Consider the following 26,775-nt stretch of genomic DNA (forward strand, 5'->3'; position numbering starts at 1 on the left):
AACTTACTTAAGTTGTGATTGTCCTTTTTTTGTCTCTCTTTGGCCAATGCCCTTGCTTCTGATTCTGTAGGAAAAATACACGCTGTGCACGTGAATGAAGTAATTAGATATTGGAAATGCTGAAGGAACAAAATGCAATTGCAAAACATCTAATCTTCTAAATGAGTGGATGTGAATGTCACTTTATGAAGAAAAAAAAGAAATAGCATTTTCACATTTCCGTCACCAATGACATTAATCTGTAATGACTGCGTATACACTTGGTATTTTCTTAAGTTGTTTCCCTTGAGTTTCTACTCAAGCTCCTTGAGGGCAAAGACTGTTTTCATTATCTTTGTATGCAGGGTCTAGTACAGTGCCTGGCACACTCTAAGTGCTAAATAAACCCTTGTTGAATTGAATTGAATACATTTGTTCAATCTGAATGAATTGTTCTCAAAAGTTGAATGAATACTTGTTGAATTGGAGTCAATTAAAATTATTAAGATAAGAAAAGTCACAGCTAAAACTAACTTACTTCAATACCTGAAGGATTTGTGATTTCAGCAGCATCGGTAAGCACTGAGTTGGTGCAAAATATAGAGCTTTGTAGCATTTAAAGGTCTATTATAAATGTAAGCTATTATTAATAAAAGAACAACTCTGTGAGTTGAGATGGGAGAAAAAATGAATATCTGATGACCAACGTCCTGGTGATAAGTCTCTCTGATCTTAGGCTGGCCCTTGGACAACAGACATAAATAAAGTTTGCCACTGGGCTCACATTCAAAGTGTTCCGACCTTTGGAGGGTATGGTTAGAGTTTATGATCCAGCAAGAGAACCCAGGGGCACCAAAGTACCACAATGAGGCACTGGAATAGAATCTTAGTGGAGGTAAAAATGAAACTTCACAATCTACAAAAATTTTCATAATGGTTCTCTAAAGACCATTAAAGATCAAGGCATGGCACCAATGCATTAGCAGACTGAACAAAGGTCAAATGGAATTTTTAGTTGTTATAATACAACTCTAAACCCTATTAATTCTATTTGTAGGATACTGGGCTTTGACATCTTCCTCAGGCCTTCATGCCATGTCTTGGCCATGCCACCTACATTCCGGCTCTCATCCTCATTTCTGCACCACTATCCTGCACCAGGCTTTGAATAGTGAGCTTTCACCTTATCTTGTCCAGAACCAGGCCTTCCCCCCCCCCCCCCGACCCCATTCCGCCTCCTGCCCCACTTCCAGGCCACTTTCTTTATCTGTAACCTTTCCCTCTTCATTTTATGTCCAATATTCCCCCATTTGGGATATTAGCACCTTGAGGAGAAGGGCTACTATCTTCCTTGCTTATATTTGTAACCTTAGCTCTTAGACCAGTACCCGACACAGGGCACAAGTTTATTAAATGTCTGAGACAGCAATCAATGGTTTAATACAGAAATTACCACACTCACGTAACAACTAAATTACTGGGGGCCTTCATCAGGCATGCCACATCGTTTAGGACTAATTTATAAAAATGAAACTTACTATATACTTTGGGATAACTGTTCCCATTTCAAGGGCAAAGTAACTTTCTCCAACATGGATCTCTCTCATCTCCTATGGTTTTATAAGGTGCTTTCTTTACAATGAGGAGGAAGATATTTGAGGTAGGTACTATTATTCTCATTTTATGAATGAGAAAACTGAGGCTTTATGGTATAGTAGAAGTAACTGTACTAGATGAAAGTTCCGATCCTACTACTTCCTGTCGATATTCAGTCATTTCTGATATTTCAGGACCCCATTTGGGGTTTTCTTGGTAGAGGTACTGAGTGGTTTGCAATTTCCTTTATCCAGCTCATTTTACAGATGAAAAAACTGAAGCAAACAGAGTTAAATGACATGTTCAAGGTCACGCAGCTAGTAAGGAGCTGAGGCCAGATTTGAACCCATGAAGATGAATCGGACTCCAGTCCTGACACGCTATCCACTGCATCACCTAGCTGTCCTTTTCTGCTTCCTAGCCACATTTCCGTATTGGTCAAATGGAGATAATGTTACGTCCCATGTGGGAGAACTGTGAGGAAAATGCTTTTCTAATTTTATACATGCTACAACTATATAGTTCTATCTATATAATACTCTATATAACACTCTGTATCACACAATACAGCTGCATCTATATATTATCATATGTAGATATAATGATATACATGACATACCTGTAGAATACATACTACATAGTATTATAATCATTCCATTTTTTACCTTGTAAGAATCGCTTTCTCCAAAATTCAAATCAAAGACTTATTCACTTACAGTGGCCTTTTTTGTTGTTTTTTTTTGTTTTTAACATCATCTAAATTCTGAATTCTTTCCATTATGAAGTACACTTCTTAGTAGGGCAGCTAGGTGGTGCAGTGGATAGAGCACCAGTGTAGGAGTCAGGAGGACCTGAATTCAAATCTCACCTCAGACACTTGATACTCACTAGCTGTGTGACCTTGGGCAAGTCACTTAACCCCAACTGCCTCATCCTGGGTCATCTCCAGTCATCCTGATGAATATCTGGTCACTGGATTCAGATGGCTCTGGAGGAGAAGTGAGGCCGGTGACCTGCACAGCCCTCCCTCACTCAATACAAAGTCAAGTGCAAGTCATGTCGTCATTTCTCTGATGGCATGGTCTTCTTCCGCAATGAAGGACGAACACACGAACACACACAAACACACACACACACACACACACACACACACACACACACACACACACCTTAGCCTTTTTTGCTTTATTTTCATAGAATTTAGTCTGCAGGCTGCTCAAATGACAAGTATCCAAACCATGTCTACATTACAGTATCGCAATTTTTAAGAAATGGAATTTGAAACCTACTTCCAAAAGTCCATATAGTCAATAGAAGTGATTCTCCTATTTTTACAACACTACTTGCCATTATAATTTTAAGTTATGGTCATGTTTAGGCACAGGATAATTCTGGGATACAAGCATGAAATGGTTTCTGGACTTCCAGAGATTTTTAATCCAAGGGATTGATAATAAACTGCTCTCCTCAGTTTTCTAGAAACACACACACACACACACACACACACACACACACACACACACACACACACATACACACGTCATTTCTACCTTCACAATATCTCTCTTATATATCCCCTTCTCTACACTGACGTAGACCTGGACTATTGCTCTAGCTGCTGGTAGGTCTCCTTTATGGCAATCTCTTCTTTCCCTAGTAAATGGATCTTCCCAAAGAGAAGGTCTGGTCATGTTATGGCCACTATTTAATGAATTCTAATGGCTCCACATTACTGCCCAGGATCAAATATAAAATTCTGTTTGTCTTTTCATGCCCTTCACAACTTAACCTCTTCCTTCATTTCCAGGCTTCTTATGCCTTTCTCCCCTCCACAGCTACAGTCCAGTGACACAGACTTTCTTGCTAATTTCTAGAACAGGACAATCCATTTCTTGACTTCATGCCTTTGCATTAGCCATTCCCCATGCCTGACTGTTTGTCCCTTCCTCCTCTCTACCTCCTGACTTTCTTCAAGGCTCAGATCAAGCAAGAGGTTTTTCCCATTCTCCTCGATCCCATTCCTGACAGTTTGAAGGATCAGTCCCTACCCTATAGCATTCAGGGAAATGGTGATACAGTATACAACATCTCCCAATATCTATCTCTCTCTCTTGTAAAAAATCACCTGCAAGTGGCATAACAATAAAACCTAAGGTCTCCAAAGAGGTAAAAAAGAAATTTGTTCCCATTATTATTCTTTAAGCTGAAACACTGTGTTGTAAGTGAAATGTAGAATTTAACCATCAGAAGAAATTAAATCAATTTGCCAGTACCCACAAAGACCTTTTTCTCCAAAGTAGAATTTACTGAGCACCATTAGAGAATGCAAAGCACGGGACTAGGCACATTTGGGGGAATATAAAATAAGTCATAGTTTGTACCCTCAAGGAACTTACAATTTACTCAGGGAAATGAAATATACACACATAAAACAACTAGAGAACAATATAACATCTCTGAAATTTCTATTATTAATACAATGGTGAAGGCATGTGTATTGAAAGAATGATTAGAATGGGATAGACTTAATCAGGGAAGATTTATAAGCGAAAGTGTTTTGAGTCAGATCTGCAAAGGAACAGCCAACCAGTGGCAGAACAGTAAGAAAATATTAGGAACAAAGCAGTTATCTACAGCATGATGACAACAGGGAGAGAGCACATTGACTGAACTGCACCAGACAGAGTGGCCATATTTGAAAGATGGAGAATTTCAATTTTCCAAAAGGATGCTTAGAGAACAAAAAGGAAATGAGCCAAAAACAGATGACTTTTGATGAATAAATGTATGACATCCAGAAATACAGTGAAATGACTATTTACCTGTGAGTTCCCTTTTGATGTTGGGAAGGTTGGCTGGACAGGAGTTGCTGATTGCCAGCCCTGGAGGTGGCATGCCTTGGTTGCCATAAAGGTCAATTAAATTTCCAGAAACAGGTAACTGTGGGAGAAAGAGAAACCCAAAATGATTAATTCCCAAGGAGGTTCTGGTCTATACAGAAAAAGTGGATTATCTCATGCAACATCAATTTAAAAGTATATTTGGTAAAGCATTATCTGAACTTTTATTTAAGAAAAAAATCTGAAATATTTGTCCTCTACCAAAAGAAAGGATGTGCTCTCTTTGCCCAGCTTCACAGGCCTTCTTGGCTTGCCAGCTGATGCTGCTGGTGCTCTAGATCAAGCACACGTTATAATGAAGATCACATTAGCCATCCCATGTCAGGTTATTAAGAGAAATGGAATGAAAGGCATTAGTTTAAAAGACATTTACATAACGTAAGGAATACTGCTTCTTTGGACTATGTTGCTTCTTCCTTTCAGTACTTTTTTTTAAAAATCATTTTCTAACAGAAACAGAGTTGGTTTCTTTTCAGGCCACAAGAGGGAGCCCATTGACTCTTGTAAATGAAGTAAAAACTGGCTGAATAGGAAGGAAGGGAGAGGGAGAGGAAAAAAGGAACAGAAAGAACAAGAGGAAGGGAGGGAGAAAGGGAGAGAGGAAGGGAGGGAGAGAGGAAGGAAGGGAGGAAGGAAGGAAGGAAGGAAGGAAGGAAGGAAGGAAGGAAGGAAGGAAGGAAGGAAGGAAGGAAGGAAGGAAAACATTAAGACCCTAAAATAACTCATTTAAAATAAAAAGGGTCTCCAGTTTATTCTGAATTTGGCATTTCTAAGAAAATTATTTCCCTCTTCTGTCTTGACAGCCATGACTTTTAAAATTATATGCATCTACAGAATGAACTCATTATAATGATCTTATTCTCTTGTATTGCTTTTAATGATGAAGATAGTATAATAATTATCATTATCATAACATTATTATAGTATCAATATTATATACTGGATAATCAGCTCATAATTAGGAAGACCTGGGTTCAAGTCCCCCCTCCCCCCCCATTCCAGGTGTGTGAACTTGGGCAGATCACTTAACCTCTTAGTAACCCGGCAATCTTCTACGATTATAAGTTGGAGAACACGTGCCAATTTACAGTGATGGAGGGAATTTCCTCACTGGGAGTACTCCATCCCCTACGAAGTCACCCCAGGATGTACTGATAAATGTTTAACAACTGGATCTCAACAAAAAAAAAAATCAAAAAGTGTGCAAGATAATACTTTTAAATTTAATCTATAGGACTAACATTTTCTCCATCCCTTTCTTAAGTCTAGACAATCAACCAATTACTTAAGCCTTAATTGGTCGCCTTTGTGATTTCCAAAGTGTAAATGCTCACGCTGCACAGTGGGCCTGCTGAAGATGGTTCCAGTTCATCTTTGTCTGGTCCCAAACCAATGAACATTAGGAGCAGTTTACAGTTATAGAGTGCTTTAAGATTTGTGAGACACATTAAATACATTATCTCATTTGATATAACAATCTTATGATATTAGGGCTATTATTATCACCATTTTACAGCTGAAGACAGTGAGGTTCAGCTGCCAAGTCTGGCACTCCACTAGACTGTGCTAGTTCTGAAAGCACCAGAGTTCATGCAGTTTACACCATCCCTACCCTTATACCCAGCAAAACAAAGTTCTGAATAAATTCAACCACAAAGAAAATATTTCCTATAGTCCATTTCAACTATAGATTGTTCCTATTTTTTAACTTAATTCAGTTAATTTTGAGAACTCTCCTTATCAGTCCATGTGCTATGTCATGGGGCATCTACTATACTTGATTCTAAGCAGGGAAAATTCCTCAATAAAACTTACTAAGCTCCTACTATGTGTTACGCACTGTGATCATGGTTAAGCCTCTGAGAAACATGCTAGAATGAAAGGCACAACTGTCTAGTATTCTGAAGCTACCAACAAAATGGTGACCACGCTCAATCTTACGCGGTACAAGGGCTGCTTTAAGAAATTGTAAATGCAGAGCTTGAAGGAAAAAAAGGTAATCAACTAAATATCAAGGTTTTCAGACTCTTGAAGGGTTTTCATATGAAAGAAGAACTTGGCTCATTCTTCCCCAAAATCCAAGTAGGATCAGTGAGTTGAAATTACAGAAGGCAATTCAAGGTTCAATATAAGGAAAGATTCCTCAACAATCAGTAATCTGAAAATTGGACAGGCTGCCCCAGCAGGTAAGCAGCTGCCTATGACTAGAGATCTTCAGGGAGGTATAAGAAGGTGCTGTAGTCTAGGTACAGATGACATATATCAGTCAGGAAACTGTGCCTCAGTTTTCACATCTGTAAAATGAAAGAAATGAATTGGATGGCATCTAAGGTTCCTTCAGCTTGACATATGTTCTCCTCCAATCTTTGAAGCCCCTATCAGTACTAGGATTACACGACTGCTTCAAAGTGTGTACACACATCCACATGTTGAGTCAAATAGCTAAACTTGAAATTACTTTGTAATGTATATACAACCTAGCTCTCATTTTCTGAAATTGACTAAATAATAAAATTAAAATAGGGCAACTCAATAAAAGCACTGTGAAAGAGGATGAAGGATGAATTCTACCAGAGAACTTGTATTATGATTTTCACAGCAGTATAAGAAGGAGAGAAGGTGAACAGGGAAAAAAAAATATTGTATCAAATGTTTCAGATAAGAGGTTGCTATCATATACATATATACGTACCTATTTTTTATTATATGTGTGGATATATATGTATGAAAATTTTATATGTACATATGTACAAAATTCATGTGCATAAAAACTTATATACATACATATATATTTACAAATTTTTATTATATATGCACACATATACACACATAATAAAAATTTTGTACATATATTATAATGATAACGTATGTAAGGTCAAAAGCCATTCCCCAATAGATAAATGGTCAAAGGATATAAACAAGTACTTCTCAAAAGAAGAATTACAAACCAATAATCCATATGAATGAATGCTCCAAATCACTAATAAGAGAAATGCAAATCAAAATAACCCTAAGCTTTCACCTCTTACCTTACAAACAGGCAAAGATGACAAAAGGCAGGATTAGTCAACGTTGGAGAGGTTTTAGGAAAATGGACTCAACAACGCATTACTGGCAGAGTAGTGAGAACAACCATTCATTGTGCTCACTTGTTTCAGTTGTGTCCAACACTTTTGACTCCATTTAGAGTTCTCCTGGCAAAGATCCTGGAGTGGTTTGCCATTTCCTTCTCCGGCTCTCTTTACAGATGAGAAAACTAAGGCAAATAGGGTTAAGTGACTTGCCCAAGGTCACATAGATAGTAGTGTCTGAGGCTAGTGTCTTCCTAACTCCAGGACCTGTATGCTATCTACTGCACCACCTAGCTGCCCTGTACCATTCATTAGAAATATGCAAACAAGGTGACTAAAATGCCCATGTCCTCCCGTCTAGAGATTCCACTACTAGACATATACCACAGGGTCACCAATAAAAAGAAAGTCTCCATAGATCCCCAAATAATTAGAGCATCATTTTTAATGGCCCCAGAGAATTGGAAACAAAATTAGATTTTCATCAGGTGGAAAAATTATTAAACCACTAGTTGTATATGACTATAAAAAATGATGAACACAGAGAAACACAGACTTAAATGAACTGATGCAAAGGGGAGCACACAGAGCCAGAAAAGTAATAAACAATAAGAAGAAAGAAAAGTAGAAAGAATGACCACAAAGCAACTGAAAACGAATGGTGCCAAGTTACACAGAAGAGAAGAGATAAGAGAAGACACCTCCGCCTGTACGTTTCTGAATTTGGAACGAACCTTGCAAATGTTTCAGAAATTTCTTTTTCAATAAATTGATCAATTCAAGGATGATTTTTTTCTCTTAAAAAGGTTTAATTTCTTTTTGTTTGTTTGCTTTTTTCCTACATAGGATAGTTCTCAGGGAGGAGTAGAGAGGTAATATGGGAAAAATTTAGCAAGACAAAAAATTTAGTCAAACAAAAGATACAAATAAAAATTGTTTTTAAAAACATTTAATAAACTAACTGACGTAGTAGAGTATGGTGAAGCAAGAGTATACATGGAATACCATGTTCTCCTAGAACTTAGGGGAAAAAAAGCTAAACAAGCATTCAGACTGATTCCTTATACAGGGAATGAATGGATCTTCTTTCCAATGTCTTTTCTCATATCCTGCTTTAATTTTTTAAAAAGCTTTTTATTATACTATGCTTTGGAAATGTTTATTGTGTATATATTCCACATGCATGTGTGTATACATATATATGTGTATGTACACACACACACACACACACACACACACTCTCACATAATGTACCTGCCCAATTAAGCATACTTTGACTGAAGGACTTGGAAAATTAAGAAAACAAACAAATAAACAAAAACCCACCACTACTCTCTTCTTTCTCTCCAGTCCTCCCTTTAAATGACTTTCATCTCATATGGGATGCTTTCTCAGAGTCAACCTTGACCTTTCTTTCCCATTCAACTGTGACCTTGGTTTGTTAATTTTGACCTCTGCTAAAATTTGCTAAATAAGTTTGAATTTTGAAATGCAGACATCTGTAAGAATGTGGAGCTGGCCATCTGAAAATCAGCCACAACATCTGGCATCTCTTCTCCAATTTCCAAATCTCCCTTTTCTCCTCTTCCAGAAGGAGGTAGCAATGAGGGTCAGCTGGGCCAAGAAGGGATAAAGAAGTTCTCAGCACCAAGGCTTTGGATGGGAAGGGTATGTTCCCACATCAGAACTGTGAGAGGCACTGAAGTGAACTCAGTCCAGTGAAACAGGTTGCCTTATGCTTTATGGAAGTTTGCAAGTTCTTTCACGGGCATTCCCTATGGCTACTACTAATAAATTCTGAGCTCAAGGACTGGGACATGTCATCTATTTATATGTCAATAAATTGCTTAAGCAAGGGGCTAATACAGTAAATACCCTGTGCCCAAACGTAGCTAAGGAGGCAGTGACTTATAGTCAGGAAGATCCAAGTTCATATTTGGCCTGAGATACTTACTATGTGTGATTCTAGGCAAGTTACTCAACCTCTAAGGGACTGCAAGGAACTTTTGAAACCTGTAGTTACAGATGAGGGCCTGATCAATACCAGCACAGGGAATTTCTTATAATGATGAAAGCCAGGGTGTAGAACAACCAACAAAAGGGGGAGGATGAGGAGAATGAAAAGAAGAAGAAAAAAGAGAAGCAGAAGAAAGGAGGAGAAGGAGGTAACAGTGTCCTTGGATTTCATTATTGTACAATAATTGGATGATGATGACGATGATAACAGCTGACTTTTCAGAAAGTCTGCCATCAGGAGGCCTATTTTTTCACCTGTGATTCAATCTTGATTGTAAAAGCAAAGAGAAACAGGGTAGCTAAGGTGGATACTCAAGGACCTAACAGGAGCTACTGATAGCCCTGTACATCTTTGTACCATTTGTATCAATGACCATTTTTATACAAGTTCACTAAAAAAAGAGAAGCTGGTAGGATAATCTTGCTCTCTAATTAGAAATTCAATGATCTCCCACACATTCCAATATATGGCAGGAGCCAAACCAGCATTTGGATCATTCTCGGGTACAAATTTTTTCTCAAATTAACTTCGCTGACCAATCTTGGTCTTGGAGAACAAATGACAAAATGTATTTCTTGCTTCTTGAGAGAGCAGACACCATTTCATTTTTGTCTGTATCCTCGGTACCTAGTACAGTGCCTGACACTGAGCAGATATTTAATAAATTCTTGTTGACTAACTTATAGAGGTGGAGGACTGTGGCTATGAAATGCTGCAAGCTCTATGAAACGTGCTTGTTTGTTGGGTTACTTTGCATAACCATTCTATTTTAAGTAGGAAATGAGGACAGATGGGATAAACAGCTATGGTATAATGAACAAAAAGACCCATAAAATTCTCCCCCTCTACCCCTATCTCATTAAATATTGCTTACTGGTTTGAACTGCTGGCAGGAATGGTGATTTTTTTTTCTGTCTGAGTGGTAGTGGTGGGAATGGAGAAGAAAGGAAGTCTCGTTGAAGCTAGGTGGTACAGCAGGTAAAGGGACAGAACCAGGAAGACCTGGATTTGCATCCTGCCTGGGACTCTTAGTAGCTGTGTTACTCTGGGCACATCTTAACCTTTCTCAGACTCAGTTTTCTCTGCTGTAAAATGGGGATAACAACAGAGGATTGTTGTGAGGCTAAAATGAAATATAGAAAGCAAATGTCAAACCCTAATGTGTTATATAAATGTTAGCTACTGTCATTATTATCCTTTGTGAATGTGGATATTTTGTTCATCTACTACCCTTTCTGCTATATTATGCAATACATGAATCATGCCTCTGATTCTACCAAATCCCACCAGCACAGTAGGATTATAAAGACAATAGTCCAAAAGGGCACATACCAAGAAAAGAACCTCATTTATCTACATCCCCAGCTTGATTTGAATTGAGGTCTTTAGAGGGCCTGCTACACCAAAATGAATATTTTTTCAAGTAAGTGATCACTGCCAAATGTTAGCCTTTGCTTTCTATGGAGGTCCCCTTCTCGGGAATTCAATCAGGCACTGTTTCCACCAGTAAACTGGGACTTTTATGCTTTGTTTGCAATGGCACAACAGTGGCCTTGTTGTGCTCTTAGAATGGTTATTTCTAGACTGTAACTCCCTAAGGACAGTTTCCTCTCTTACTGTTCCTTCTACCTTCTCTTGAAAAAAAAAAAGAAAAGAAAGAAGGGGGTTGGAGTGAGATAGCGACAGAGACAGCAAGAGGGAGACAGAGACAGAGAAAAAGAGAGAGACAGAGGGAGAGTGACACACACACACACACACACACACACATAGACATGGAGAAATAGAGACACAGAGAGAAACACACACAGAGAAGGGAAGTGGAGACAGAAAACTCAAGCACAAGCAAGTTAAACAAGCAAAGAGAAGTTAAAAACCCAACTAAGGCAAGGCTTTCATTTAGGAAAAGAAACAAACACAAAGACCTAATAGTTCACAGGATCATAGATTTTGAGACGCAAGGGATCTTAGAAGACATAGAGTCAAACTCCCTCTTATTTTACAATTGAGAAGCTGGAGTTCATAGTGGTTAAATGACTTAGCCCAGGTCAAACAAGGAGAAGTAAGTGACAGGACCAGGATTTGAACCTAAGACTCAAGTCTTCAGACTCAGTTCAGTGCTGCAGTTTTGAAGGGGTGGGGAGGATGGAAGGGGCCAGCAATCCAAGGCTGAAAGTGTGCAGATACTGGAGGGAAAGGAAATAGCTTCCAACTCAGGCTCAGCTTTCCTTCTTACACTAAGGGCAATAGTTCAGCTCCATTGAATCTACATTACCTCCTACTCCTATATGTCAAAGATATATGAACTGCTTCATCTCATTTTTTCAACAGAATGATCTTTAACATGAAGGACACTGAAAATAAAAAGTGATCCCTAATGGAGAAACTGCACTATGGTTAACAAACAAGAATAAGAAGGGAAACATTTGAATGGGGGGAAAAAAATCTTTGTATCATATTTCTCAGTCAATGGTTTGGTGTGTAAGATGTAGAAACAATGAACAGATAGACATATGCCCAAAAGCCATCCCCCAATAGATAAGTAGCCAAAGGATATGAACAACCAGTTCTCAAAAGAATTGCCAAATACTCACAACCGCATGAAAGAATACTTCTGAACATTCTTATCAAGAAAAATGCAAATCAAAAGAACCCTGAGATCTCACCCCACACCCTGCAAATTGGCAAAAGTGACAAAGGGTGGGAATGCTCAATGTTGATGAAGCTGAGGAAAGACAGGCACACAAAAGCATTGCAGGTGGAAAGAATCCACAACTAGGCATATATCCCAAGGAGGTCACTGATAAGAAAGTTCCCGTATTACACCAAAATATTTAAAGTAGCTCTTTTAGCGCTAGCAAAGAACTGGAAACAAAGTTGATTACTATCATTTGGAGAATGACTAACCAAATGAGGGTGTTAAATGAATGGAGAGAGAATATTGCTACTCTTTAAGAAGAGATGAATATGATGAATACAGAGGAAAGATTTCCATGATCTGATGTAGAATGAAAGTGGGGCCAACAAAGTAACATTCACAATGAGGATAACAATGTAAACATAAAAAAAAGTACAAAATTAAAAAAAAGTGAATGTTGCAGAAGGACTGAAAATAAGGACATCTCCAAAAAAAGAGATACCCCAATTCCACTGCTTGGCAGAGGTGAAAGGTCCAAGGGTATGGAAACTTCGCATGTATTCTTAAGACTTTTTAATGTATTGATCAGTTTTTCTTTTTCTTTTCCTAGAAAATATTATTTGTTACATGAGATAGGTCTCTGAGAATGATGAGGAGGAGGGAAACTGGGAGGAATTTTGGTAATGTGAAAAAAACACAAATGATATTAATAAAAATCTATACTTAAAAAAATATGGTCCTGCCTCTTACCCAAGCTCACAAAGGGAGTAAATCCCTTAACCTTTTGAGCCTTAGGGATAAGTTAAATGATCTGAATTTAAACCCAAATTTGACTTTCTTAGTGGTAACCAAAGTTCTCATCTATTAGCTAATTTTTATCCTAGAGGGGCACAGATGGGAGTAATGATGGTTTTCCCAAACCAAAGAGGCCCCATCTATTCTTTTTAGGATAGAACCAGGCACTGTATTGTTAGAAATCACCTTAACCCCCAAACTGAGGGACAGTGGTAATTCAGAAATCCCCAGAGAGCCACTTCTCCAGCAGGTCTTCCATTGCAGAAGTTCTGACCTTGTTGACATTCTTGCATACTGGGAAAGAAATCTCTGAATGTGACGATTCTGCCGAGTGTGTGGAAACAAACAGCCGCCTATTCATGGTAGTCAACTGACTAGATAGGACATTTTGGGGTATCCAGGATATTGCTATTTGAAGCTACCAGGGAACTCTCAGAAATTCAAGTTAGAAAAAAATGCAAGACACAGCTTTAAAGGTTATTCTAAATCTTTAGATTGAGTTATTAAAATGCCCCTGCTGTAGAATCCCCTATGTGTTATTACCCTAACATCCTTTCCTACAGCTTTGAAGCTACCCTGCTATGTTATCAAAGACATGTGAAAGTCAGGGGGGTTACCAAATCAAGCTGAGAATTTGAGGGGTTGGAGCAAAAATATATTTAAGATAAGAATACATTAACTATCTCTTAAAAAATTGATTCTGGGGAGGCACGGTTAAAAGAACCCAACTCACATAGCACATGAAAGTGATCAAATATTAAAGGACTGTAAGAAATGACAAGATGAAGGCTTCAGAAAGGCAAAGAAAAACTTATCTGAACTGATGAAGAGGGAAGTAAGCAGAGTAGGGAAACAATGTGTATCTTTGACAATGATGTAAACAGAAAAAAAAACAACTTAACGCTGTGTAATTACAATGCCCAAGCCTGGCAGGCTTCCCCTCTTCAGAGAGATGAGACGTATGATGGAAATGGAACACTGCACAGCATCTTCCTCTGATGCTGCCTCCCATATGTGTGATATCTATTTTACATTCACATAGCTATTTGCAAATTGTCTGTGCCATTAGAATGTTAAGTTGCTTGAAAACAAGGACTGTGTTTTTGCCTTTCTTTGTATATCTCCACAATCCTTAGCACCCTTTCTAGCACATAATATGCACTTTTAAAATGTTGTTGACTGACTGACTGACTCAAGATATACCAACAGGTACAACTGATGTATTAACTAGTTTTGCTGAATCTTTTTCCGCTCTTTTAAAAAAAAATCTTTCTGATAAGGAATACCCTGTGGGCAGTGAAGGGTAAATATATATCTGGAAGTGATGATGGTACGAAGACAAAAGAGATCAATAACGCTAAACTATTAAAAACAAATACAGCTGAGGCTTCAAGCTGGAAGAGTTGTGGCCTTGAACAAAGTAAAATATAAAATATAACAGAAGTACTTGACAAGCTGGGTCAGAAGCAGAGGACCGAGGGGCTGGGAAAGGAGAGTATCTCATTATATTATATTGTGAAATCACTATATTGTAGAAGTGAGTAAAAATTCTGTCTAGCACACCAAAGGGATTTATTTTTGGAGGTACCTATTTTTAAATACAATACAGTCTCATGGCACAGCCATTAAGGAAAACTGGATAACAAAACTCGTGTATAACTTTTAAAGTGGTAGGCTTAACCCATGGGAATCAGAGAATCACAAAATTTCATCACTCAAGGGACTTCAGGAGAATGAAAAAGCATCCTCCCTTTCTCTCTACCTCCAAACCGCCCCCCACTAGTAAGTGATTATTCAGTCTCCACCCAAAACCTTCCAGTGAGGTAGAGCCAAGGGTGTGCTGGTCAATGTATAGCAGCTGGCTCTTAGAAAACAAAGGATATACTTTAATTTTCATTGTTGCTTTTTTTCTATCACTTTCTTAAGTTTCAGATAATCAATAAATCAATATCAGTATCAATTTGTTACATTGTCAATTTCCAAGAGGTAAATTCAAACAATGGAAATTTACCAATCAGCTCTTGATCTGGTGTGAGCTGGCCCCAGCACACCCCTCAGGAGAGCCCACTATGTATTGAAGCAGTTTGTCCTACTTTTGGGTAACTCTATTAGAAGTTTTTCCTCATATCAAACACACATTTATCTTCTTGCAGCGCCTACTCATTGCCCCTAAATATGACCAAATATATGACTTCTGAATAGCAATTAAGGTTTTAAATTGTTGAACAACAATTTCCCTTCTCCCTCATCCCTAGATCACTCCTAGACAGTAAATTAGGGTCCTCAGGAATTATGTTACATCATTTTTGAACATTAATATCTCATGCATCCCTGATATTGCTGCTAACAACACAATAAATGGTTATCAAGTGGCTTGAGAGTTTAGACACATCTAAGAGACCACCACACATCTAAGTAAAGGCCTTGGGCCAGCCAGACAACAGAGCCAAGCCATGATCTTCTTGTCTATGAAATTCATGAGGCCAATGTCAAAAGTCATCTACTAAGTGATCACAGGACAGTAACCCATTTTGTTAGCCACATGATTCCCATGATTCCTGTGAATGTTCAAAACAGAAAAGGAAAGGATGTGGCTATTAGTAGCAACCCATGAATCTTTACAAAATAATGTAGATTAATACCGTATTGGCCATTTGCAATGCTGGATCCATCAGGCCTAGGATTTCTTCATTATAGCTTGATTCAAGGCTAATTATGTCATCAATGACATCATCCATCTGTTGGGAAAGAGTAACGAAAGATATAAATAAACAAAACAAAAAATGAGCAAACTACCACACATGATTCTTCTTTTTTTCTAGGACACGATTCAAAGCCTCTAACAAATCTTTCAAAATTTTGGTTAATTTTGGAGAAATTACTTTCTTTTTTCCCCAAAAAAAGGAAAGTAAAGTGAAGGGTATTTTTCTTTTTTTTTTTTTTTTTTTGGTGTGTGTGTGTGTGTGCGTGCGTGCGTGCGTGCGTGCGTGCGTGTGTGTGTGTGTGTGTGTGTAGCAAGTATAGTTTGGAATTCCTTGGCCATGAAGATCAAATACAACGAAACTAGGGATCTCTGGAAACCTTAAGGTACCACATACAGCTACAGTGATTAGTCTAATTATTGCTACTCCCTCCTTTAATGCAGATTGGCAAGTCATCTCTAACTTACAGTCTTAGAGAGTTTCTGGGGACACCAAAGGCTAAGTGATGGCCCAAAGTTACACAAGTAGAATGTATCAAGGCAGGATCAGAAGCTGGTTCTCCTATCCCACTGCCTCTCATTAACACCAGGAAATCCTCTTGAATGATGTCTGCCACTTCCTTTTTCTCCCCAGTGACTGAGCACTATAGCATCCTCTCTCCTCCTGGGAACAGGAAAAATGAAGATGGCAATCCATCCCTGGCCTCCTCAGGGACATCCTGGCCCACTACTGCCAGTGTGCCAAGGAGTAGCCCCAAAAACTTTTCCAGCATTGAGCTTGTGGGAAGGGTTCTCCTAATGACTTGTAAAATAACAATTAATTCTTGCACAGCTGCCAAAAGTTCCTTGTATTCCCAGGGGATTACATCAGGACGAGGTTATCATTACAGCTGGAGAGCTGACATTCCCCCTAGATCAATTTTATTCCTGAACTACCAAAACATCAGTTATGATGATAATAAACAACAGTGATTACATAGGCATTGCAGCAGTCACAGTCACAAATATAAGTCAGTACAAACATTTCTCAGTAAACATCCAGGGAATGGAAAGTGGCTTTCTGCATGAGTGTGTGTGTGTGTGTGTGTGTGTGTGTGTGTGTATGTGTGTGCACGTGTGTATGTGTGTGTGCGCGTGTGTTTTAAAGACTCATAGTTAGGTGTTGAAATCAGGGAACGTCTCATGACCTTCTCTTCTCTCATTTGTACTTGATTTTCTCTACTTGTATGTATTCAACCTTGCTTTTTCTGCCCATGACAAAGATCTAATGGATTTTTTTTCTCCACTGAGACCAATAGTTTATATGGTAATTTCAAATAACAGAACATAGGTAAAGCAAGCTTCCATGTGCTATAGAGATGCTAGCTATGGTTGGGATGGTTATGCTTGTCCTTGGTACAGTACCAGAGACAAGATGGCATAATGGATAAAAAGAGAGCATGGAGCTAGGAAAACCTGTCTTCAAGTCTTGCTTCTAATGTACTACATGATCCTAAGCAAGTCATAACTTCTCGGTGCTCTAAGTAACCCTCTACAGTGTCAATCTGCATTGATTGATAAATGGACTTTCTCATTCAGGAGTTCTAACACAATGAAATCCTAAGCCTAGTCCTTATCCCTATCATTGCTTCCCTTCCTAGAGTGTATTTCCCACAGGCTTTTCAAAATGATGTCCTTTTTCTAGCACAGCAATAGACAAGAAATGTGTTGTCAGAACTGGCATATGATACTTTTCTCTAGTTTTATCCTGACTCCGGAGAAGCAAGGTATAAGAAATTCAGAGAAGATCCATGCCTCTTACTTTATGAACCTTCTCAAGAAATAACTCGATAAATTTCTATGCCATGTACTCTACAGTTTTTGAAAGCAGTACTATATTTTTATTTCATTTAAAACTATCTTCTAGGTCTATCCTACTTTTTTTAAATACCTAGAGCAAACAAAAAAGGTCTCCAATTTCATTTCCCTAACTATAATTTAATCACAGGATGCTACAGAGAAAGTTAAAAAGTTCCTGTCGCTCACTTAAAAAAAAAAAAATCAATGGGGAAAAAAAACCCTTAAGTCATCAGGAAGGTGTGACCAGCAACAAATATAGATCCTCATTACAGAGTGTTACATCCTCCGGCTGCTAGTCATTCAGTACCTGCATGCACGATGCTCGAGAATGCGCATTCATATTGGGGCACTCGCTCTCCACTCTGTTCTGTTCTTCGAACTTATAAAACCCCTGCAAAGACATAAAAACAAAACAGAGATTTGCTGATTGTTTTCTCAATGTCACACACAAATATATACATATATATGAGGTGGAAAACATCCCAATGGGGAGAACTATGTTTCATATAAACTTGAAGTCTGGTAGTCTCAAAATGAAGGGACTGCTATATTTTATTTGATAGCCTAGGGAGAAAGGAAATGAATTGAGTGTCTTTTGTAAACAATCCCTTCATAGTATATATCAAAAAAGAGGTGAAAGGTGAAGGCAAAAATGGGAATTCTTAGAAAAGTGAAAAAAAATCAACCAAAATCCTGGAAGAGGCGGGAATGGAAATTATATATGGATTTTGCAAAAAAAAAAAAAAAAGTAGGATCTCCATTATTACAATATGCATAACTCATTAGAGTAATCACAGGTCAAATCACAATCTCCCCCACTATCACCCCAGCAAAGCTCTTCTCCCATATACACAAAGAAACTATATTTCAGAGAAAAAAAGTCTAACAATGAAATGAAACGATAGGTCTTTGTTTTTTATCCCATTTCAAGCTACACCTTAGAGAGTGAAGTAGCACATTTTAATGTTTAGAAAACTATGAAATGTAGAAACTATAATAAAAGAAGTATTAGAAAAAGAAAACTTCATAATACTAAAGATACCCCGAAATGGAATCGGGTGTGTCAGGAGGCACTTGGTCTTTGAGCAAAATGAGCCATCTTCTTCAAGCAGTATTTCGTTCCCATCTGCCATTCGGACTGTGTTACAAGAGAATTCCTGGTCTCAATGGCTCTGCAGCCCTCTTCCAAGGCCAAAATTCTGAGATTCTGTAATTTTATGGCGTCTACTTTACCTAACATTTTTCTTTAAAAATTCCTATTAATTACATTGTTTGAATCCTCTCAAATACCAAGTTCTTTGACTTTTTTTTCATTTCAATGACAAATAAAAATAATATTCTAGACATTCACAAAAACTGGAACTTCTCACCACCTGCAGCCCCACACTTTTTTTTAGATTTGCTTTCTTGTCTCCACCTCCCTCTTTCTTTTTCTCTCAATCACTTTCACTGCTCTGGATACTGAAAGGATTTAATTGTTATACTGAGAAAAACAGCATAAATCAGAAGTGCAAACAGTCTAAGAGAGGACGCTGGAGTGCCACATTCCACTTTGAATGGGGCTACATCTCATTTAATATTTTCTAGGCCAGTGATCTTAACTTTTTTTGGATTGCAGACTCCTTTGGCAGAGTGGTGATGCTTATGGATCCCTTCTCAGGACCGTGTTTTGAAATATACAACATACATAGGATACAAAGAAAATAATCAAATTGAAATAGTTATCAAAATATTTTTAAAGAGAAAACAAATACAGGTTTTTGGACACTAGGTTAAGAATCCCTGATCTAGGCTAGGGTAAGTACCACTTCATGCCAGGTATTAAAGAAGGGTGTCACGAATAATAATAAACAATTTCCAATTATATGGCACTTCGAAGTTTGAAAACTGTTTGACATCAATCAATCAACAGGCATTTATTAAGGACGCTCTCTATTTCTTGGCACAGTACATCGATTACTTTACATGATCATTGCAACTGTCCTGTGAGGTAGGTGCTGTTTTTTCCTCTACTTTACAAATAAGGAAAGTGAGCATCGGAGGCTTATATGATTCATCTGGGGTCGCACAGTTACAGCAGCAACAGTGAAATTGCTAAGTAGCACAAGAAGGGACTTTAACATTAAATGCACAGAGAAGATGCTACATAGAATTGGGTTGTCTAAGAAAATAGGAGAGGAGAGGAGATATGAATTACCTCTTTTTCACAGTTGGAGTTAAGAGTGAGCATAGCCATGGGGCTGTTGGGTGCGCTGCTCCCAGGTCCAGGTGGCATGACATGGTCCCCAGGCTGGTTTGGACAAGGCAAGCTCAGGGCTTGGTTGGCATGTTTATTGGCTAAAGTGGTAGAAAGGTACTGCTTTACCTGCTGCCTTTGCGCTTGCTGAATGTGGTACTTGGTGGGGTTTTCTAGATGGGTCTGAACCTGAATACAGACACAGAAGGAAAAGAGACATTATTATTCATGACTGGTTGGGGGGGGGGGGTGTTCCTACTCCCCCCTATTTTTTTATGATTAATGAGGCAACAGAAATTGCTTTAAAATCAAATGTATTTTTAACATCACCTCTTTTTTTCCCAATATAAATCCTGTTCATTCATAGAATATACTATTTATTTCTCTGAGAGCAGATGTTCCTTCTTGGAAACAAAGCAAATGACAGCATTACTGAAATTTAAAGTCTTTGACAATACCATGGCCTGTATTATACATATATGTGTATGTATGTATGCATATATATATTATATATGTATACGTATATGTATGTAAGTATATACATTTCTTGAGATTCCTTCACCTCTGTCCAGATTATAGAAATCACAAATTATAACTAAACAGGGAATGGTGAGGGAGATCCTTATCCAAGGAGTAGTTTGTTTTGGGTTTTATTTCTGTTTTCCCTTTCAAAGATTTTAATTTAAAACAGAAAAGATGGACCAATTTCATCCTATTTTTCTCACGGAATGATTTTTGAATTCCAAGAAGTGTCTGTTTAAGAAACCCAGAGTAAGGCAGTCGTCACAAATAAACAGAAACATTCCCTTGATTAAATCAACCGGGGTAAATTACTTCTTCCACTTTCAAGAGAACATGATTACTCAACATTTTAATTAAGACAGAACTTAACTGAAAAGGTAGACCCAGCATCCAAGCAGGTTCTTTAAAATGAAAAACGTTTCCCTGGAAGCATTCTAAATGCTCTGGTTACCAAACAAAGAATAAAGGTGTTTGGTCTGAGGTAATTTTTTCCTTGCCTTTTTTAAAACATTAACGAGACTTTAGGAACTGCTTTAAAGTCAAAGATGCCTTTTAAGTCACTTTTCTCCCCCTTTATAAATGCTGCTCATCCATAGAAGCTACTAGAGGCATTGATATAAAAAACTGAGCATTATCACAGGAAAAACATTTAATTTACAAATTTTAAAATGCACAGACCATCTGTTATCACACTAAACAATTAATAGCATTAAAATTCTCAAACAGCTCTAGCTATTGAGAATTGCGCAGCTATTTCATAAAAAGAAAGAGTATTTCTAGTCCCCATAATTTATATCATATTCTAAAGATGAATGGTGACAGATATATAGTTTTTTAAAAGGCTCACCTGGTAATGATTATATTCTAGCATTTCCAGCATAACAACGTATTCTATGGTCCCAATCCAAGCCAGAGAAACAGAATGAAAGTATATACCCCACTTTCGGTAATTCCAAGCTGAAGACTGGTATAGGGACAACACTATAAACAAGGTACCCTGAGACACTCCACAGGAAACTTCATTGCAGAGGCTCAGCTTATAATAACCTAAGCTAATTAGTTATGCGTGTAAAGAAACTGTTCACACAAGGGGCTTTTTTTGGGAAGCACTGCAGTTTAGTACTAAATATTGATATTAAAGTTTTTCCTCCAGCTTGACGTCATGTTTCTTCATTAATATAAAAGAACCTTTTAAGTAATGGGCTATCAAAGTCAGACGGACAGTCAGATCAAGGCCAATTCACTATTCATCTTTAGTTCCAGTAGTATTAATAGACAATGGTATTTCTCTTTCAGCAATAAGGTTAAGAGTTGTATGCTCACTTTGGAAAACAGACAGTGCCTAAAAGCTGTAATCTGTGAGGATTTCCATTCGTCTGTCCATGGTTCAAACATGAAGACCCTCTATGGATCCCTGAAGAACTTCTGCCTTCTAATGATACATCCCAGGCTCAGCCTGTATCTCTTTCTTTATAGCTACAGAAAGGATACACTTCTAGCTGAGCATTCACTGCTTTAAATTTACAGAGAGCAGGGGAGGAAAGTAGCCTAACAGAATCCAGAGGACATGGGAAAGCTTTGTAAATATTTAATTTGATTGGAAATTGTTTTAAAATTCTATTTCCTTGCATGCTGACATGCCAACACTTGCAAAATTTGAGTGAAGAATTACCACCCCTCACCCCTTGTTTCACAAAAAAAAATTACAACACAACTTTAATTTAACCCCAAATCAGGAAGTATTAGAAACTACTCCGAATCCTTTTCTCTAGCATAGCTTCCAGAATAAGACCAATCATATCTGATATACACTACCTATGCTTAGCTGGAGCTAATTCATTTTAAGTCACAGTATGTATATTTCATAAATGCTTATCAAACTGAATATAGTAAAGTACACAAATGCCTAATGCTCACTACTAAAACAGAGGGGGAATATCTTTTAACTGTAAAATCCTGAATTCCACTCCTTTCTTACATTGATAGACCTCACAACAATATATAACAAAAAGAAATAACCTGTAGAACAGAGTTCTTAGGGGTAGGGGTTCCTATCAACAAAATATTTATATGAATGGACTGGCCTGCATACAGAGGTTCACAGAAACATTTTAAGCTTTATAAAGGGTCCAGACATGCTAATGATGAAAATAGACATTTCTAAAATAAACAGAAAATGAGGGCAATGCTTGTAATGTGCTTATTTTACTATTGCACTAAAAAAAAGGCAAGCTACACATTTAAAAATAAACATTAATTCACTGGCAGATCCTTATTCTTTAATGAATCAGAATTTTGCATTTTCACAAGTCAAAGAGCAGCTCCTTCACTATCTGGGACAGTAGGTGAGGTCTTCACTACACTGGGTGGGGGGAAGGGTAGTAGCTTTTGGTTGCAGTGTGGCCATTGGGGTGGTCATCAAATGATATGCCTTTTCAAAATAATATTTTTGGGGAGACTGACTAGCCCCAAGCAGGCTGTTCTATTGTGTGTCAGAAGTTTAAGGTATAAGGCAGAAAATGAAGTTATTCCACATGTTTAATGCTTTTCAATGGACATTCTCAAGTTAATTCATCTCTGTGGCCTTGAAAAAAGTTTCTTTTTAAGATCAAAAGTCACCATCTGCCTTTGAAGGGCCTTAACGCATAGATTTGGAACCAGAAGAGACCTTAGAGGTCAGTGAGTCCAACCCCCTCATTTTATAGATGAGGAAATTGTGGCCCAAAGAGATTAAACAATTTGCCCCAGGGTTAAACAAGCTTCTAAGTGTCTGAAGTAGATTTGAATCCAGTTCTTCCTGTTCTAAGTCAAGGATTCTGTGCATTATGTCGTGCTTGATGTGGTAAAGTGGTTCTCCGAGGGACAACATGATCCCTCCCCCATTCTTGGATAAAAGTCATATAGCCATTGTATCCAGACATTGGATACAATTCAAATAGCCAACACCGGGTAGAAGTAACCCTTACACTCAAGGTAAGCTTTGGGCTCCTCAGACTTCTCTCAAATGAGCTATTATTTGTAAATGGCTTAGCAGAATTAATAAATGTTTATTCACTTCCCCCTACCTTTCCTCTGCCTTGCTGCCCCTAGCAAGGGTGTCGGGGAACTTCAGAACCTTGCAGCAGCTGGGAGTTCCCCTCAGGGGTCCTCAGACTCGCAAAGCTTTCAAACAGAGAATAGTCTTTAAAAAGTGAGGAGCACAGAGAGGACTCACATCTGAGGCAGAGACCCCTGCCTCCATTGGGATACCCTCCTCTAGGTCTTCTCCTCCCAGATGGACTCTTTTGAGAAGGCAAACTAGGCCATCTTTTGTCTCAACTCTCACCTGGCCTTTAATCACTTGAATGGATGTTGCCTCAGACAAATTGAGACCTGGGAAAGACCTTAACTTAAAAAAAGGTCAAGGTCTCCCACTGCATCTGGGACCATTGCCAATTGTCCTGACCTATATCTTGCCACTGGACTCCAATGACTGTAGAGGAGATAGTGAGGCTGGTGACTGCACAGCTCTGCCTCACTTAAATACAATTTACTTGCATGTCAAGCCATCATCTTCCTGATGTCACTGGTCCTCTTCAAGAGTGAAGGATGAACAACACCCTCCTTTAAGGTCATGTCCAATCTCTATGACTTACAGTAATGCACTGGGGTGGGGTCCCAGAAAATGGAAAGATCAGAGTTCAACTTCAAATCAAGGCTCCATGCAAAATTGTTCTTTGACTGGCACCAATTCCCTGGTCACTCCCACTGTTGTATACACTCACACCTATGGTGGTCATTGTACTCTATGTCCAGCAGGAGTTATGCTTCTTCCTGTCCTATACTGTCCTATACAGAAGGAATCCACACTAGAACATACATGACAAGTGGTCATCCAGGCTTTGATTGATAATTACAAAGGAGGAAAAACCCGCCATTGCCCAAGGTGGCCCACTCCACTTTTGGACAGCTCAAATTCTTAGGAAGGTTTTTGGGACTTACTTGCCATTTCCCTTTCAAACCAAACAGAACAAGCCTAGTGCTTCCTCCTACATTTCAAATATTTGAAAATAGCTATCATGAATCTCCTTAATTTTTTCTTCTCCAGGATAAATATGCCCAGTTCCTACAACCAGTACTTATGTAATATGGACTCAAAGGTCTTCAGCATCCTGGCTGCCCAACTCTAGATACTCCAGTTTGTCAATGTCCTTCTTAAATCCTGTTTGTCAGTGTTGTTGAGTTGTTTCCAGTGTCCAACTTTTCATGACTCCATTTGGGATTTTCTTGGCAAAGATACTGGAGTAGTTTTCCATGTCCCTCTCTAGCTCATTTTACAGATGAGGCAACTGAGGCAAATAGGGTTAAATGACTTGCACAACGTCACACAGTTAGTAATTATCTGAGGTTGGATTTGAACTCACAAAAATGAGTCTTCCTGGCTCAACTTGATGCTCTGTCCACTGTGCCACCTAGGTACCCATAATCTATAATATCCAAAACTAAATACAAACTCCAGATGAGGCCTGATGAGGGCAGAGTATGGTGAAATTATCTACTCCCTCCCATTATTGGAAGCTATTGCCTAAAATCACATTAACTTTTTCTGGCTACTGAATCACGCTGAGAACTCATATGGAACTTGCAGTCCACTAAAACCCCCAGATCTTTTTTTTTGTATTCATCTTGATTTGAACCTACTTGACACTTATTAATTGTATGACCATGGACAACTTTTTTTTATTTTTCACTTGTGAAATAAAACAAGTATTTCCATAACTTAGCACAATAAAAAAGTTGCTACAAATCTACTATACACAAGTTGCTATTCCTTTCAAATATACAACAAAATTATCATATATATATTTTTTCTTCTTCCCCCCTTAGAGATGGCTACTATTAAACATAAATAGCTATATTTATATACACATAAACACATATATGTAAAATTATATTACACATATTTCAATTTATCAGTTCTTTCTCTGGATACAGATAGTAACTTTCTTCATATATCCTTTATAGTTAATTTGGGTATTTTATAGTAAAAGAAATAACTTATTTGCTTTTGAAGAATAATCTGGAATTATGTCTAAAAAGTTATTAAACTACCTATACCCTTTGACCCAACAATACCACTACATGATCTATTTCCGGAGATGATTAGGGGAAAAGGGAATATGTTTTAAAATGTTTGTAACAGTTTTCTGTGATGGCAAAGAACTGGAAATCGTGGGGATGCTCACCAATTGGGAATGGCTGAACAAGTTGGGTTTTATGACTGTGATGGAATATTATTATTTTATAAGAAATGATGAGCTTGATGATTTTAGAAAAACATGGACAACTTTTCAATGTCCAGTTCAACTCTCTATAGTTGTAAGTTACGGATGAGTGGTTGACTTAGACAGAAGGACGCGTTTCATTAATGGAGTCCCCCACACCAGTGAAACTGTAGACCCAAGGATTGGGGCAGGAGAAAAAAATCACATCAGAATTTTCTGGCAGTAACATCATTCATATTGAGTTTGTACTACAATTAAGCTCTAGGGTCTTTCCACAGGATCAATGCAGAATCTATATCTTCTCCTCTACTCCTATAGTTGACATTTTTGAAACAAAGTTTAGAAACTGATATAGATATATGTATGTATGTGTGTTAAATGCTATCCTTTTAAACTTGGCCCATTGTACTGGCTTGCTTAGATCTTTTTACGTCTTTATTCTATCATTCAACTTCTTAGCTATCCCTCTTGCATTCATGGGATTTATAAATTGGATAGGCATACCACCTTAATGCAAGTCACTGACAAAAAACACTGAACAAAGCAAGGTCAAGAACTGAGCTCTGTGGTATTTTATTAAATCTCTCTCCAAGACTGCTATTGATCCCCATTCTTTAGATCTAGTTATGTCCCGAACCCACCTAATTGGATATGCTATATTCTGATGCCATATCAAATGTCTTGTTGAAATCCATATATATTACATCTATGACTCTGTCAGCCTAAAAACAGTCTGTCCCTGCCCACTCCCCCCACCCCCCAAAAAAAGAAAGTTAATCTGAAATGAGTTGTTCTTGTAAGGCCTAGTCCAGCGGACTGGGAAATATTGATAGAGTGGTGAACAGGGCAACGGAATTGGAGTGAAGAGGAACTGAATTCAGATCCTGTCTCAGACATGTACTAGCTAGGTGACCCTGAGCAAGTCATTTAACCTCTGTATACTTCAGCTTCTACATCTGTAAAACTGTAGGGAGGAAATACTTAATGATCTGTAAGATCTCTTATCTAACTCTAAATCTATGATCTATGAGTCTAGGAATTAAAAAACAAATTCCTTGAAAAATTCCTTCTAGAATTTTGGGTAAAACCCTTTTTTGAAAATTGGAGCAACATTTTTCTACACCCCATTCTGTGGCACTTATCCCATTCTCAGTGACACTTTAAAGATCAATGACAAGAAAAGAATACTGGCCCTGTGATCAGGGGATGGGTTTAAATCT

The 26,775-nt window shown here is 38.0% G+C and overlaps 1 protein-coding gene across 8 annotated transcripts in view; it reads right to left on the reverse strand.

The window, feature by feature from the left end:
• MITF (melanocyte inducing transcription factor) overlaps nucleotides 1-26,775 on the reverse strand; it is a 258,675-nt gene that overhangs the window by 15,346 nt on the left and 216,554 nt on the right. For 5 of the 8 annotated variants that reach the window (XM_072598695.1, XM_072598694.1, XM_072598692.1 and 2 more), the window contains 5 exons: nucleotides 19,731-19,958; nucleotides 17,841-17,924; nucleotides 15,636-15,731; nucleotides 4,398-4,515; nucleotides 8-82 (listed from right to left, as the gene is read on the reverse strand). In XM_072598695.1, coding sequence (XP_072454796.1) covers nucleotides 8-82; nucleotides 4,398-4,515; nucleotides 15,636-15,731; nucleotides 17,841-17,924; nucleotides 19,731-19,958 — 601 coding nt within the window. The remainder of the gene's footprint in view (nucleotides 1-7; nucleotides 83-4,397; nucleotides 4,516-15,635; nucleotides 15,732-17,840; nucleotides 17,925-19,730; nucleotides 19,959-26,775) is intronic. The other 3 variants (XM_072598698.1, XM_072598696.1, XM_072598693.1) reach the window with 1 other exon arrangement.

The sequence above is a fragment of the Notamacropus eugenii genome, chromosome 3 (assembly GCF_028372415.1).
Source record: "Notamacropus eugenii isolate mMacEug1 chromosome 3, mMacEug1.pri_v2, whole genome shotgun sequence".
In the NCBI taxonomy this organism is placed as follows: domain Eukaryota; kingdom Metazoa; phylum Chordata; class Mammalia; order Diprotodontia; family Macropodidae; genus Notamacropus; species Notamacropus eugenii.